The sequence below is a fragment of the Salmo salar genome, chromosome 12, assembly GCF_965601325.2.
Source record: "Salmo salar chromosome 12, fSalSal1, whole genome shotgun sequence".
Taxonomy (NCBI): domain Eukaryota; kingdom Metazoa; phylum Chordata; class Actinopteri; order Salmoniformes; family Salmonidae; genus Salmo; species Salmo salar.
In genome coordinates, this window is record NC_138302.1 from 97,133,574 (window position 1) to 97,147,835 (window position 14,262).

General features: G+C 46.1%; 1 protein-coding gene across 9 annotated transcripts in view; it reads left to right on the top strand.

Moving 5' to 3' along the window:
• LOC100194880 (poly(rC) binding protein 2) overlaps positions 1-14,262 on the top strand; it is a 29,166-nt gene that overhangs the window by 9,784 nt on the left and 5,120 nt on the right. For 3 of the 9 annotated variants that reach the window (XM_082958355.1, XM_082958356.1, XM_082958359.1), the window contains 4 exons: positions 7,320-7,361; positions 9,948-10,046; positions 12,770-12,832; positions 13,638-13,807. In XM_082958355.1, the coding sequence (XP_082814481.1) occupies positions 7,320-7,361; positions 9,948-10,046; positions 12,770-12,832; positions 13,638-13,807 (374 nt within the window). 9 annotated transcript variants of the gene reach the window in all.

Sequence of the window (14,262 nt, forward strand, 5' to 3'; positions counted from 1 at the left end):
CCCTCCACCCACTGGTGTTACTGATGGCTACTCTAGTGGATAGAAACCAGAGTAGAGCTCTCTCTCTCTCTCCTCCACCCACTGGTGTTACTGATGGCTACTCTAGTGGATAGAAACCAGAGTAGAGCTCTCTCTCTCTCCCTCCACCCACTGGTGTTACTGATGGCTACTCTAGTGGATAGAAACCAGAGTAGAGCTCTCTCTCTCTCTCCCTCCACCCACTGGTGTTACTGATGGCTACTCTAGTGGATAGAAACCAGAGTAGAGCTCTCTCTCTCTCTCCCTCCACCCACTGGTGTTACTGATGGCTACTCTAGTGGATAGAAACCAGAGTAGAGCTCTCTCTCTCTCTCCCTCCACCCACTGGTGTTACTGATGGCTACTCTAGTGGATAGAAACCAGAGTAGAGCTCTCTCTCTCTCCCTCCACCCACTGGTGTTACTGATGGCTACTCTAGTGGATAGAAACCAGAGTAGAGCTCTCTCTCTCTCTCCCTCCACCCACTGGTGTTACTGATGGCTACTCTAGTGGATAGAAACCAGAGTAGAGCTCTCTCTCTCTCTCCCTCCACCCACTGGTGTTACTGATGGCTACTCTAGTGGATAGAAACCAGAGTAGAGCTCTCTCTCTCTCCCTCCACCCACTGGTGTTACTGATGGCTACTCTAGTGGATAGAAACCAGAGTAGAGCTCTCTCTCTCTCTCCCTCCACCCACTGGTGTTACTGATGGCTACTCTAGTGGATAGAAACCAGAGTAGAGCTCTCTCTCTCTCTCCCTCCACCCACTGGTGTTACTGATGGCTACTCTAGTGGATAGAAACCAGAGTAGAGCTCTCTCTCTCTCTCCCTCCACCCACTGGTGTTACTGATGGCTACTCTAGTGGATAGAAACCAGAGTAGAGCTCTCTCTCTCTCTCTCTCCACCCACTGGTGTTACTGATGGCTACTCTAGTGGATAGAAACCAGAGTAGAGCTCTCTCTCTCTCTCCCTCCACCCACTGGTGTTACTGATGGCTACTCTAGTGGATAGAAACCAGAGTAGAGCTCCCTCTCTCCCTCCACCCACTGGTGTTACTGATGGCTACTCTAGTGGATAGAAACCAGAGTAGAGCTCTCTCTCTCCCTCCACCCACTGGTGTTACTGATGGCTACTCTAGTGGATAGAAACCAGAGTAGAGCTCTCTCTCTCTCCCTCCACCCACTGGTGTTACTGATGGCTACTCTAGTGGATAGAAACCAGAGTAGAGCTCTCTCTCTCTCTCCCTCCACCTACTGGTGTTACTGATGGCTACTCTAGAGGATAGAAACCAGAGTAGAGCTCTCTCTCTCTCTCCCTCCACCTACTGGTGTTACTGATGGCTACTCTAGTGGATAGAAACCAGAGTAGAGCTCTCTCTCTCTCTCCCTCCACCTACTGGTGTTACTGATGGCTACTCTAGAGGATAGAAACCAGAGTAGAGCTCTCTCTCTCTCTCCACCCACTGGTGTTACTGATGGCTACTCTAGTGGATAGAAACCAGAGTAGAGCTCTCTCTCTCTCTCCCTCCACCCACTGGTGTTACTGATGGCTACTCTAGTGGATAGAAACCAGAGTAGAGCTCTCTCTCTCTCTCCCTCCACCCACTGGTGTTACTGATGGCTACTCTAGTGGATAGAAACCAGAGTAGAGCTCTCTCTCTCCCTCCACCCACTGGTGTTACTGATGGCTACTCTAGTGGATAGAAACCAGAGTAGAGCTCTCTCTCTCTCTCCCTCCACCCACTGGTGTTACTGATGGCTACTCTAGTGGATAGAAACCAGAGTAGAGCTCTCTCTCTCTCTCTCTCCACCCACTGGTGTTACTGATGGCTACTCTAGTGGATAGAAACCAGAGTAGAGCTCTCTCTCTCTCTCTCCCTCCACCCACTGGTGTTACTGATGGCTACTCTAGTGGATAGAAACCAGAGTAGAGCTCTCTCTCTCCCTCCACCCACTGGGAGAATGAGTTGAATCCCTAAAGATCTCTGCTTGGCAGTGAATAGAATAAGAATGAAAATATTTTAGTTATCTGTCGCTGTTGTCGATTTGCTTTAATATCTCTTTAAAATAAATGTTTCCAGATTAATGTGGATAATTTGTTCAAGACTACAGCATGTGGTTGTTAAGACAGTTCAGAGGTGGTGGTAGTATGTGAGTTTCCCAAACGGAAACCTATTCTCTGTATTTCAATACTTTTGATTAGGATCCACAGGGCCCTATAATCTGTTCTCTCTGCTACCGCACGGCAAGCGGTACCGGAGCGCCAAGTCCAGGTCCAAGAGGCTTCTAAACAGCTTCTACCCCCAAGCCATAAGACTCCTGAACACAGTCAAATTGCTACCCAAACTATTTGCATTGCCCCCCTCCCATCTCCCCCTCTTTTACACCTACGCATAATCACTTTAATTACTCTACCGACATGTACATATTACCACAACTAACCGGTGCCCCCGCACATTTACTCTGTACCGGTACCCCCCTGTATATAGCCTCCACATTGACTCTGTACCGGTACCCCCTGTATATAGCCTCCACATTGACTCTGTACCGGTACCCCCTGTATATAGCCTCCACATTGACTCTGTACCGGTACACCCTGTATATAGCCTCCACACTGACTCTGTACCGGTACCCCCTGTATATAGCCTCCACATTGACTCTGTACCGGTACCCCCTGTATATAGCCTCCACATTGACTCTGTACCGGTACCCCCTGTATATAGCCTCCACATTGACTCTGTACCGGTACCCCCTGTATATAGCCTCCACATTGACTCTGTACCGGTACACCCTGTATATAGCCTCCACACTGACTCTGTACCGGTACCCCCTGTATATAGCCTCCACATTGACTCTGTACCGGTACCCCCTGTATATAGCCTCCACACTGACTCTGTACCGGTACCCCCTGTATATAGCCTCCACACTGACTCTGTACCGGTACCCCCTGTATATAGCCTCCACATTGACTCTGTACCGGTACCCCCTGTATATAGCCTCCACAATGACTCTGTACTGGTACCCCCTGTATGTAGCCTCCACATTGACTCTGTATCGGTACCCCCTGTATATAGCCTCCACATTGACTCTGTACCGGTACCCCCTGTATATAGCCTCCACATTGACTCTGTACCGGTACCCCCTGTATATAGCCTCCACATTGACTCTGTACCGGTACCCCCTGTATATAGCCTCCACATTGACTCTGTACCGGTACCACCTGTATATAGCCTCCACATTGACTCTGTACCGGTACCCCCTGTATATAGCCTCCACATTGACTCTGTACACCCTGTATATAGCCTCCACATTGACTCTGTACCGTAACACCCTGTATATAGTCTCCACATTGACTCTGTACCGTAACACCCTGTATATAGCCTCCACATTGACTCTGTACCGGTACCCCCTGTATATAGCCTCCACATTGACTCTGTACCGGTACCCCCTGTATATAGCCTCCACATTGACTCTGTACCGGTACCCCCTGTATGTAGCCTCCACATTGACTCTGAACCGGTACCCCCTGTATATAGCCTCCACATTGACTCTGTACCGGTACCCCCTGTATATAGCCTCCACATTGACTCTGTACCGGTACCCCCTGTATATAGCCTCCACATTGACTCTGTACCAGTACCACCTGTATATAGCCTCCACATTGACTCTGTACCGTAACACCCTGTATATAGCCTCCACATTGACTCTGTACCGTAACACCCTGTATATAGCCTCCACATTGACTCTGTACCGGTACCCCCTGTATATAGCCTCCACATTGACTCTGTACCGTAACACCCTGTATATAGTCTCCACATTGACTCTGTACCGTAACACCCTGTATATAGCCTCCACATTGACTCTGTACCGGTACCCCCTGTATATAGCCTCCACATTGACTCTGTACCGGTACACCCTGTATATAGCCTCCACACTGACTCTGTACCGGTACCCCCTGTATATAGCCTCCACATTGACTCTGTACCGGTACCCCCTGTATATAGCCTCCACACTGACTCTGTACCGGTACCCCCTGTATATAGCCTCCACACTGACTCTGTACCGGTACCCCCTGTATATAGCCTCCACATTGACTCTGTACCGGTACCCCCTGTATATAGCCTCCACAATGACTCTGAACCGGTACCCCCTGTATATAGCCTCCACATTGACTCTGTACCGGTACCCCCTGTATATAGCCTCCACATTGACTCTGTACCGGTACCCCCTGTATATAGCCTCCACATTGACTCTGTACCAGTACCACCTGTATATAGCCTCCACATTGACTCTGTACCGGTACCCCCTGTATATAGCCTCCACATTGACTCTGTACACCCTGTATATAGCCTCCACATTGACTCTGTACCGTAACACCCTGTATATAGTCTCCACATTGACTCTGTACCGTAACACCCTGTATATAGCCTCCACATTGACTCTGTACCGGTACCCCCTGTATGTAGCCTCCACATTGACTCTGTATCGGTACCCCCTGTATATAGCCTCCACATTGACTCTGTACCGGTACCCCCTGTATATAGCCTCCACATTGACTCTGTACCGGTACCCCCTGTATATAGCCTCCACATTGACTCTGTACCGGTACCCCCTGTATATAGCCTCCACATTGACTCTGTACCGGTACCACCTGTATATAGCCTCCACATTGACTCTGTACCGGTACCCCCTGTATATAGCCTCCACATTGACTCTGTACACCCTGTATATAGCCTCCACATTGACTCTGTACCGTAACACCCTGTATATAGTCTCCACATTGACTCTGTACCGTAACACCCTGTATATAGCCTCCACATTGACTCTGTACCGGTACCCCCTGTATATAGCCTCCACATTGACTCTGTACCGGTACCCCCTGTATATAGCCTCCACATTGACTCTGTACCGGTACCCCCTGTATGTAGCCTCCACATTGACTCTGAACCGGTACCCCCTGTATATAGCCTCCACATTGACTCTGTACCGGTACCCCCTGTATATAGCCTCCACATTGACTCTGTACCGGTACCCCCTGTATATAGCCTCCACATTGACTCTGTACCAGTACCACCTGTATATAGCCTCCACATTGACTCTGTACCGTAACACCCTGTATATAGCCTCCACATTGACTCTGTACCGTAACACCCTGTATATAGCCTCCACATTGACTCTGTACCGGTACCCCCTGTATATAGCCTCCACATTGACTCTGTACCGTAACACCCTGTATATAGTCTCCACATTGACTCTGTACCGTAACACCCTGTATATAGCCTCCACATTGACTCTGTACCGGTACCCCCTGTATATAGCCTCCACATTGACTCTGTACCGGTACACCCTGTATATAGCCTCCACACTGACTCTGTACCGGTACCCCCTGTATATAGCCTCCACATTGACTCTGTACCGGTACCCCCTGTATATAGCCTCCACACTGACTCTGTACCGGTACCCCCTGTATATAGCCTCCACACTGACTCTGTACCGGTACCCCCTGTATATAGCCTCCACATTGACTCTGTACCGGTACCCCCTGTATATAGCCTCCACAATGACTCTGAACCGGTACCCCCTGTATATAGCCTCCACATTGACTCTGTACCGGTACCCCCTGTATATAGCCTCCACATTGACTCTGTACCGGTACCCCCTGTATATAGCCTCCACATTGACTCTGTACCAGTACCACCTGTATATAGCCTCCACATTGACTCTGTACCGGTACCCCCTGTATATAGCCTCCACATTGACTCTGTACACCCTGTATATAGCCTCCACATTGACTCTGTACCGTAACACCCTGTATATAGTCTCCACATTGACTCTGTACCGTAACACCCTGTATATAGCCTCCACATTGACTCTGTACCGGTACCCCCTGTATATAGCCTCCACATTGACTCTGTATCGGTACCCCCTGTATATAGCCTCCACATTGACTCTGTACCGGTACACCCTGTATATAGCCTCCACACTGACTCTGTACCGGTACCCCCTGTATATAGCCTCCACATTGACTCTGTACCGGTACCCCCTGTATATAGCCTCCACACTGACTCTGTACCGGTACCCCCTGTATATAGCCTCCACACTGACTCTGTACCGGTACACCCTGTATATAGCCTCCACATTGACTCTGTACCGGTACCCCCTGTATATAGCCTCCACATTGACTCTGTACCAGTACCCCCTGTATATAGCCTCCACATTGACTCTGAACCGGTACCCCCTGTATATAGCCTCCACATTGACTCTGTACCGGTACCCCCTGTATATAGCCTCCACATTGACTCTGTACCGGTACCCCCTGTATGTAGCCTCCACATTGACTCTGAACCGGTACCCCCTGTATATAGCCTCCACATTGACTCTGTACCGGTACCCCCTGTATATAGCCTCCACATTGACTCTGTACCGGTACCCCCTGTATATAGCCTCCACATTGACTCTGTACCAGTACCACCTGTATATAGCCTCCACATTGACTCTGTACCGTAACACCCTGTATATAGCCTCCACATTGACTCTGTACCGTAACACCCTGTATATAGCCTCCACATTGACTCTGTACCGGTACCCCCTGTATATAGCCTCCACATTGACTCTGTACCGTAACACCCTGTATATAGTCTCCACATTGACTCTGTACCGTAACACCCTGTATATAGCCTCCACATTGACTCTGTACCGGTACCCCCTGTATATAGCCTCCACATTGACTCTGTACCGGTACCCCCTGTATATAGCCTCCACATTGACTCTGTACCGTAACACCCTGTATATAGTCTCCACATTGACTCTGTACCGTAACACCCTGTATATAGCCTCCACATTGACTCTGTACCGGTACCCCCTGTATATAGCCTCCACATTGACTCTGTACCGTAACACCCTGTATATAGTCTCCACATTGACTCTGTACCGTAACACCCTGTATATAGCCTCCACATTGACTCTGTACCGTAACACCCTGTATATAGCCTCCACATTGACTCTGTACCGGTACCCCCCCCTGTATATAGTCTCACTATTGTTATTTTATTGTTGCTCTTTAATTACTTGTTACTTTTATTTCTTATTCTTATCTGTATTTTTTTTAAACTGCGCTGTTGGTTAGAGCCTGTTAAGTAAGAATTTCACTGTAAGGTCTACACCTGTTGTATTTGGCGCATGTGACTAATAAAGTTTGATATGTAGTAGTGCACTGAAGTGAGTAGTGTTCCATTTGGGACGCTCTGTGTGTGTGTCAAGATGTTGATGGAATGCCTGTGAACACGTTGTTGTTGTTTCAGGCGTACGCAGTTCAAGGACAACATGCCATACCCCAGCCAGACGTAAGTGATGTTCTGTTGTCACCTTTCCATTCATTCTTCCTGTATCCCTGACCTACCATGTCCTCTACTCTCACTGTCCTCCAATATGTCCTCCAATATGTCCTCTACTCTCACTGTCCTCCAATATGTCCTCTACTCTCACTGTCCTCCAATATGTCCTCCAATATGTCCTCTACTCTCACTGTCCTCCAATATGTCCTCTACTCTCACTGTTCTCCAATATGTCCTCTACTCTCACTGTCCTCCAATATGTCCTCCAATATGTCCTCTACTCTCACTGTCCTCCAATATGTCCTCTACTCTCACTGTCCTCCAATATGTCCTCCAATATGTCCTCTACTCTCACTGTCCTCCAATATGTCCTCTACTCTCACTGTTCTCCAATATGTCCTCTACTCTCACTGTCCTCCAATATGTCCTCTACTCTCACTGTCCTCCAATATGTCCTCTACTCTCACTGTCCTCCAATATGTCCTCTACTCTCACTGTCCTCCAATATGTCCTCTACTCTCACTGTCCTCCAATATGTCCTCTACTCTCACTGTCCTCCAATATGTCCTCTACTCTCACTGTCCTCCAATATGTCCTCTACTCTCACTGTCCTCCAATATGTCCTCTACTCTCACTGTCCTCCAATATGTCCTCTACTCTCACTGTCCTCCAATATGTCCTCTACTCTCACTGTCCTCCAATATGTCCTCTACTCTCACTGTCCTCCAATATGTCCTCTACTCTCACTGTCTTCCAATATGTCCTCTACTCTCACTGTCCTCCAATATGTCCTCTACTCTCACTGTCCTCCAATATGTCCTCTACTCTCACTGTCCTCCAATATGTCCTCTACTCTCACTGTCCTCCAATATGTCCTCTACTCTCACTGTCCTCCAATATGTCCTCTACTCTCACTGTCCTCCAATATGTCCTCTACCCTCACTGTCTTCCAATATGTCCTCTACTCTCACTGTCTTCCAATATGTCCTCTACTCTCACTGTCTTCCAATATGTCCTCTACCCTCACTGTCTTCCAATATGTCCTCTACTCTCACTGTCCTCCAATATGTCCTCTACTCTCACTGTCCTCCAATATGTCCTCTACTCTCACTGTCCTCCAATATGTCCTCTACTCTCACTGTCCTCCAATATGTCCTCTACTCTCACTGTCCTCCAATATGTCCTCTACTCTCACTGTCCTCCAATATGTCCTCTACTCTCACTGTCCTCCAATATGTCCTCTACTCTCACTGTCCTCCAATATGTCCTCTACTCTCACTGTCCTCCAATATGTCCTCTACTCTCACTGTCCTCCAATATGTCCTCTACTCTCACTGTCCTCCAATATGTCCTCTACTCTCACTGTCCTCCAATATGTCCTCTACTCTCACTGTCCTCCAATATGTCCTCTACTCTCACTGTCCTCCAATATGTCCTCTACTCTCACTGTCCTCCAATATGTCCTCTACTCTCACTGTCCTCCAATATGTCCTCTACTCTCACTGTCCTCCAATATGTCCTCTACTCTCACTGTCCTCCAATATGTCCTCTACTCTCACTGTCCTCCAATATGTCCTCTACTCTCACTGTCCTCCAATATGTCCTCTACTCTCACTGTCCTCCAATATGTCCTCTACTCTCACTGTCCTCCAATATGTCCTCTACTCTCACTGTCCTCCAATATGTCCTCTACTCTCACTGTCTTCCAATATGTCCTCTACCCTCACTGTCTTCCAATATGTCCTCTACTCTCACTGTCCTCCAATATGTCCTCTACTCTCACTGTCCTCCAATATGTTCCCTATCCTGTCCTCTCTACCATCTCTATTCTCTCTACCATCAAGTGTATTTTCAGTTTTGCTGGTGTATTGACAACTCACCTCCTCAGCATTTCACTATGGGTTTAGGATTGAGGTGTTAGTTCAGGAGGATCCTTGTATTACTGCCTCAGTGATACTGTGTCGATTATGCCTGGTTGGTTTTGGTCGGGGCCCAGGAGAGACTACATACATTCTGTCCTATCCATCCGTCAGAAGACTGTAAGATATCGTTCTAAACGGACTCCCGAGTTCTCCTGAGCTGCAGTGGAAAGACCATGGGTTATAAATGAAGAGAACCAACAAAGATTCCCCAAGCCACGCAACAATCGGCCATTTTAGAGCAACAGTTTGAGGATAAGATGAGCTAACTGGTGAAGACAGCTGGTTCTTGTTCATTAGGGCATGCCATGCATTGCAACAAAAGGTTTTGCCAATAGTAAATTACCATTTCTTATTGGACACGTCAGGAAGTCCAGGATCCAGTTGCAGAGGGAAGTGTTCAGTCCCAGGTTCCTTAGCTTAGTGATGAGCTTTGAGGGCACTATGGTGTTGAACACTAAGCTGTAGTCAATGAACAGCATTCTCACATAGGTGTTCCTCTTGTCCCTGTTTCATACTGTTTGGTACCTAATGAACACGACCTCATCTACTATTATTATACATGTCTAAATGATGAATGAATGTTGTAGTGAATGAAATGGTTTCTGTACTGTACTGACCATGTCTCTTTCCTTTCCCGTTTCTCTCCTCCCTGCCCCCTCTCTTGCCCTCACAGTCTTCCTCTGCCTCTATCTCTCCACAGCTCACCAAGTTACACCAGCTGGCCATGCAGCAGAGCCCCTTTCCCATGGGCCCCAACAACCCGGGGTTCCAAGGTACTAGGGACTTGACGATACAATCGTTTGTAGAAATAAAGTTCAAAGTTTCTGTAAACCACTGCACTCAGAACTGGTGTGTTCGGACCAAAATGAGACCAGCAGTAGGTTTCACTCAGATATTTGATGCTTTACTTTTTTTTAATGAATGGCGGCAACATGCCGTGAAAGTCAAATGTTTTGCCTGTTAGGCCATCGTTAGTGGTTCACCCTGATAGAAACAAACTCCTTGACGAAGGCTTTACCTGATGTTTTTAACATTTTGTTTCAATGAACATGCCACCACAATAATGGTGTTTTAAATATAGTGAATAGTACCATGTCCCTCTTGGTCCTGGTTGTGTATATTTATACTGAATAGTACCATGTTCCTGTTGGTCCTGGTTGTGTATATTTATACTGAATAGTACCATGTTCCTCTTGGTCCTGGTTGTGTATATTTATACTGAATAGTACCATGTTCCTCTTGGTCCTGGTTGTGTATATTTATACTGAATAGTACCATGTTCCTGTTGGTCCTGGTTGTGTATATTTATACTGAATAGTACCATGTTCCTGTTGGTCCTGGTTGTGTATATTTATACTGAATAGTACCATGTTCCTCTTGGTCCTGGTTGTGTATATTTATACTGAATAGTACCATGTTCCTGTTGGTCCTGGTTGTGTATATTTATACTGAATAGTACCATGTTCCTCTTGGTCCTGGTTGTGTATATTTATACTGAATAGTACCATGTTCCTCTTGGTCCTGGTTGTGTATATTTATACTGAATAGTACCATGTTCCTGTTGGTCCTGGTTGTGTATATTTATACTGAATAGTACCATGTTCCTGTTGGTCCTGGTTGTGTATATTTATACTGAATAGTACCATGTTCCTCTTGGTCCTGGTTGTGTATATTTATACTGAATAGTACCATGTTCCTCTTGGTCCTGGTTGTGTATATTTATACTGAATAGTACCATGTTCCTCTTGGTCCTGGTTGTGTATATTTATACTGAATAGTACCATGTTCCTCTTGGTCCTGGTTGTGTATATTTATACTGAATAGTACCATGTTCCTCTTGGTCCTGGTTGTGTATATTTATACTGAATAGTACCATGTTCCTCTTGGTCCTGGTTGTGTATATTTATACTGAATAGTACCATGTTCCTGTTGGTCCTGGTTGTGTATATTTATACTGAATAGTACCATGTTCCTCTTGGTCCTGGTTGTGTATATTTATACTGAATAGTACCATGTTCCTGTTGGTCCTGGTTGTGTATATTTATACTGAATAGTACCATGTTCCTCTTGGTCCTGGTTGTGTATATTTATACTGAATAGTACCATGTTCCTCTTGGTCCTGGTTGTGTATATTTATACTGAATAGTACCATGTTCCTGTTGGTCCTGGTTGTGTTTATTTATACTGAATAGTACCATGTTCCTCTTGGTCCTGGTTGTGTATATTTATACTGAATAGTACCATGTTCCTCTTGGTCCTGGTTGTGTATATTTATACTGAATAGTACCATGTTCCTCTTGGTCCTGGTTGTGTATATTTATACTGAATAGTACCATGTTCCTCTTGGTCCTGGTTGTGTATATTTATACTGAATAGTACCATGTTCCTCTTGGTCCTGGTTGTGTATATTTATACTGAATAGTACCATGTTCCTCTTGGTCCTGGTTGTGTATATTTATACTGAATAGTACCATGTTCCTGTTGGTCCTGGTTGTGTATATTTATACTGAATAGTACCATGTTCCTCTTGGTCCTGGTTGTGTATATTTATACTGAATAGTACCATGTTCCTGTTGGTCCTGGTTGTGTATATTTATACTGAATAGTACCATGTTCCTCTTGGTCCTGGTTGTGTATATTTATACTGAATAGTACCATGTTCCTCTTGGTCCTGGTTGTGTATATTTATACTGAATAGTACCATGTTCCTCTTGGTCCTGGTTGTGTATATTTATACTGAATAGTACCATGTTCCTCTTGGTCCTGGTTGTGTATATTTATACTGAATAGTACCATGTTCCTCTTGGTCCTGGTTGTGTATATTTATACTGAATAGTACCATGTTCCTCTTGGTCCTGGTTGTGTATATTTATACTGAATAGTACCATGTTCCTGTTGGTCCTGGTTGTGTATATTTATACTGAATAGTACCATGTTCCTGTTGGTCCTGGTTGTGTATATTTATACTGAATAGTACCATGTTCCTCTTGGTCCTGGTTGTGTATATTTATACTGAATAGTACCATGTTCCTCTTGGTCCTGGTTGTGTATATTTATACTGAATAGTACCATGTTCCTCTTGGTCCTGGTTGTGTATATTTATACTGAATAGTACCATGTTCCTGTTGGTCCTGGTTGTGTATATTTATACTGAATAGTACCATGTTCCTCTTGGTCCTGGTTGTGTATATTTATACTGAATAGTACCATGTTCCTGTTGGTCCTGGTTGTGTATATTTATACTGAATAGTACCATGTTCCTCTTGGTCCTGGTTGTGTATATTTATACTGAATAGTACCATGTTCCTCTTGGTCCTGGTTGTGTATATTTATACTGAATAGTACCATGTTCCTGTTGGTCCTGGTTGTGTATATTTATACTGAATAGTACCATGTTCCTCTTGGTCCTGGTTGTGTATATTTATACTGAATAGTACCATGTTCCTCTTGGTCCTGGTTGTGTTTATTTATACATTTTAGTGTTTTTGTCTTGTTGATTTAGGAGGGATGGATGCCTCTGCCCAAACTAGCTCCCATGAGATGACCATTCCAAATGATGTAAGTATTTCCACGGTGACGACTCTGACCTGCCCATTTCAATCAAGTGGTTGGACTGTTCAAACTGTCAATCAAATACATTCTAGTAGGTTGGCTTATTTGACTTCCTGGTTTTCTCTCTTTCTAGTTGATTGGCTTAACTGATTTCCTGTCTCCCCCCCCCCCCCCCCCTCCTAGTTGATTGGCTTAACTGATTTCCTGTTCCTCCCCTCCCTCTAGTTGATTGGCTTAACTGATTTCCTGTTCCCCCCTCCCTCTAGTTGATTAGCTTAACTGATTTCCTGTTCCTCCCCTCCCTCTAGTTGATTGGCTTAACTGATTTCCTGTTCCCCCCTCCCTCTAGTTGATTGGCTTAACTGATTTCCTGTTCCTCCCCTCCCTCTAGTTGATTGGCTTAACTGATTTCCTGTTCCTCCCCTCCCTCTAGTTGATTGGCTTAACTGATTTCCTGTTCCCCCCCTCCCTCTAGTTGATTAGCTTAACTGATTTCCTGTTCCTCCCCTCCCTCTAGTTGATTGGCTTAACTGATTTCCTGTTCCTCCCCTCCCTCTAGTTGATTGGCTTAACTGATTTCCTGTTCCTCCCCTCCCTCTAGTTGATTGGCTTAACTGATTTCCTGTTCCTCCCCTCCCTCTAGTTGATTAGCTTAACTGATTTCCTGTTCCTCCCCTCCCTCTAGTTGATTAGCTTAACTGATTTCCTGTTCCTCCCCTCCCTCTAGTTGATTGGCTTAACTGATTTCCTGTTCCTCCCCTCCCTCTAGTTGATTAGCTTAACTGATTTCCTGTTCCTCCCCTCCCTCTAGTTGATTGGCTGCATAATTGGTCGCCAGGGTTCTAAGATCAATGAGATCCGTCAGATGTCGGGTGCCCAGATAAAGATCGCCAACCCCGTGGAGGGCTCTGCAGACAGACAGGTCACCATCACTGGTTCTGCTGCCTCCATCAGCCTGGCAGAGTACCTCATCAACGCCAGGTCAGACACAACATCACAGTTAGATCAAATACCAATCTGTTGTCCTAGAGTCAGGGATAGATCCACTTGGCCGTTGCAAAATTCCACAAACCTTCCCAAAGTTCCTAGGATGGAGGTTTCCCAGTTGGATGACTCCCTGCATGTTCCCATCCTGATTCCTGGAATCCTCCAACCGGTGGACTTTGGGTTCTGGGACATTCTTGACTTTTAGTTTCTGGTCTTGATTGGTGGAGCAGGCTTTTGATCCAGCCCAACACTAACTAACACAGAGCTGGGTTGGAACAGAAGCCTGCAGCTCTCCAGAACTGGAGTAACCCAGTATTCTACCATGCCCTTTCTGGTATCAACCCACTACCCCGCACCACTGTACTTGGGCCGTGGACATTTGGGCGCCTCCCAGAAATACAGTACAATGTGTTTGTGTTCGACTGACTGCCTAACCTCCCAACACCAAC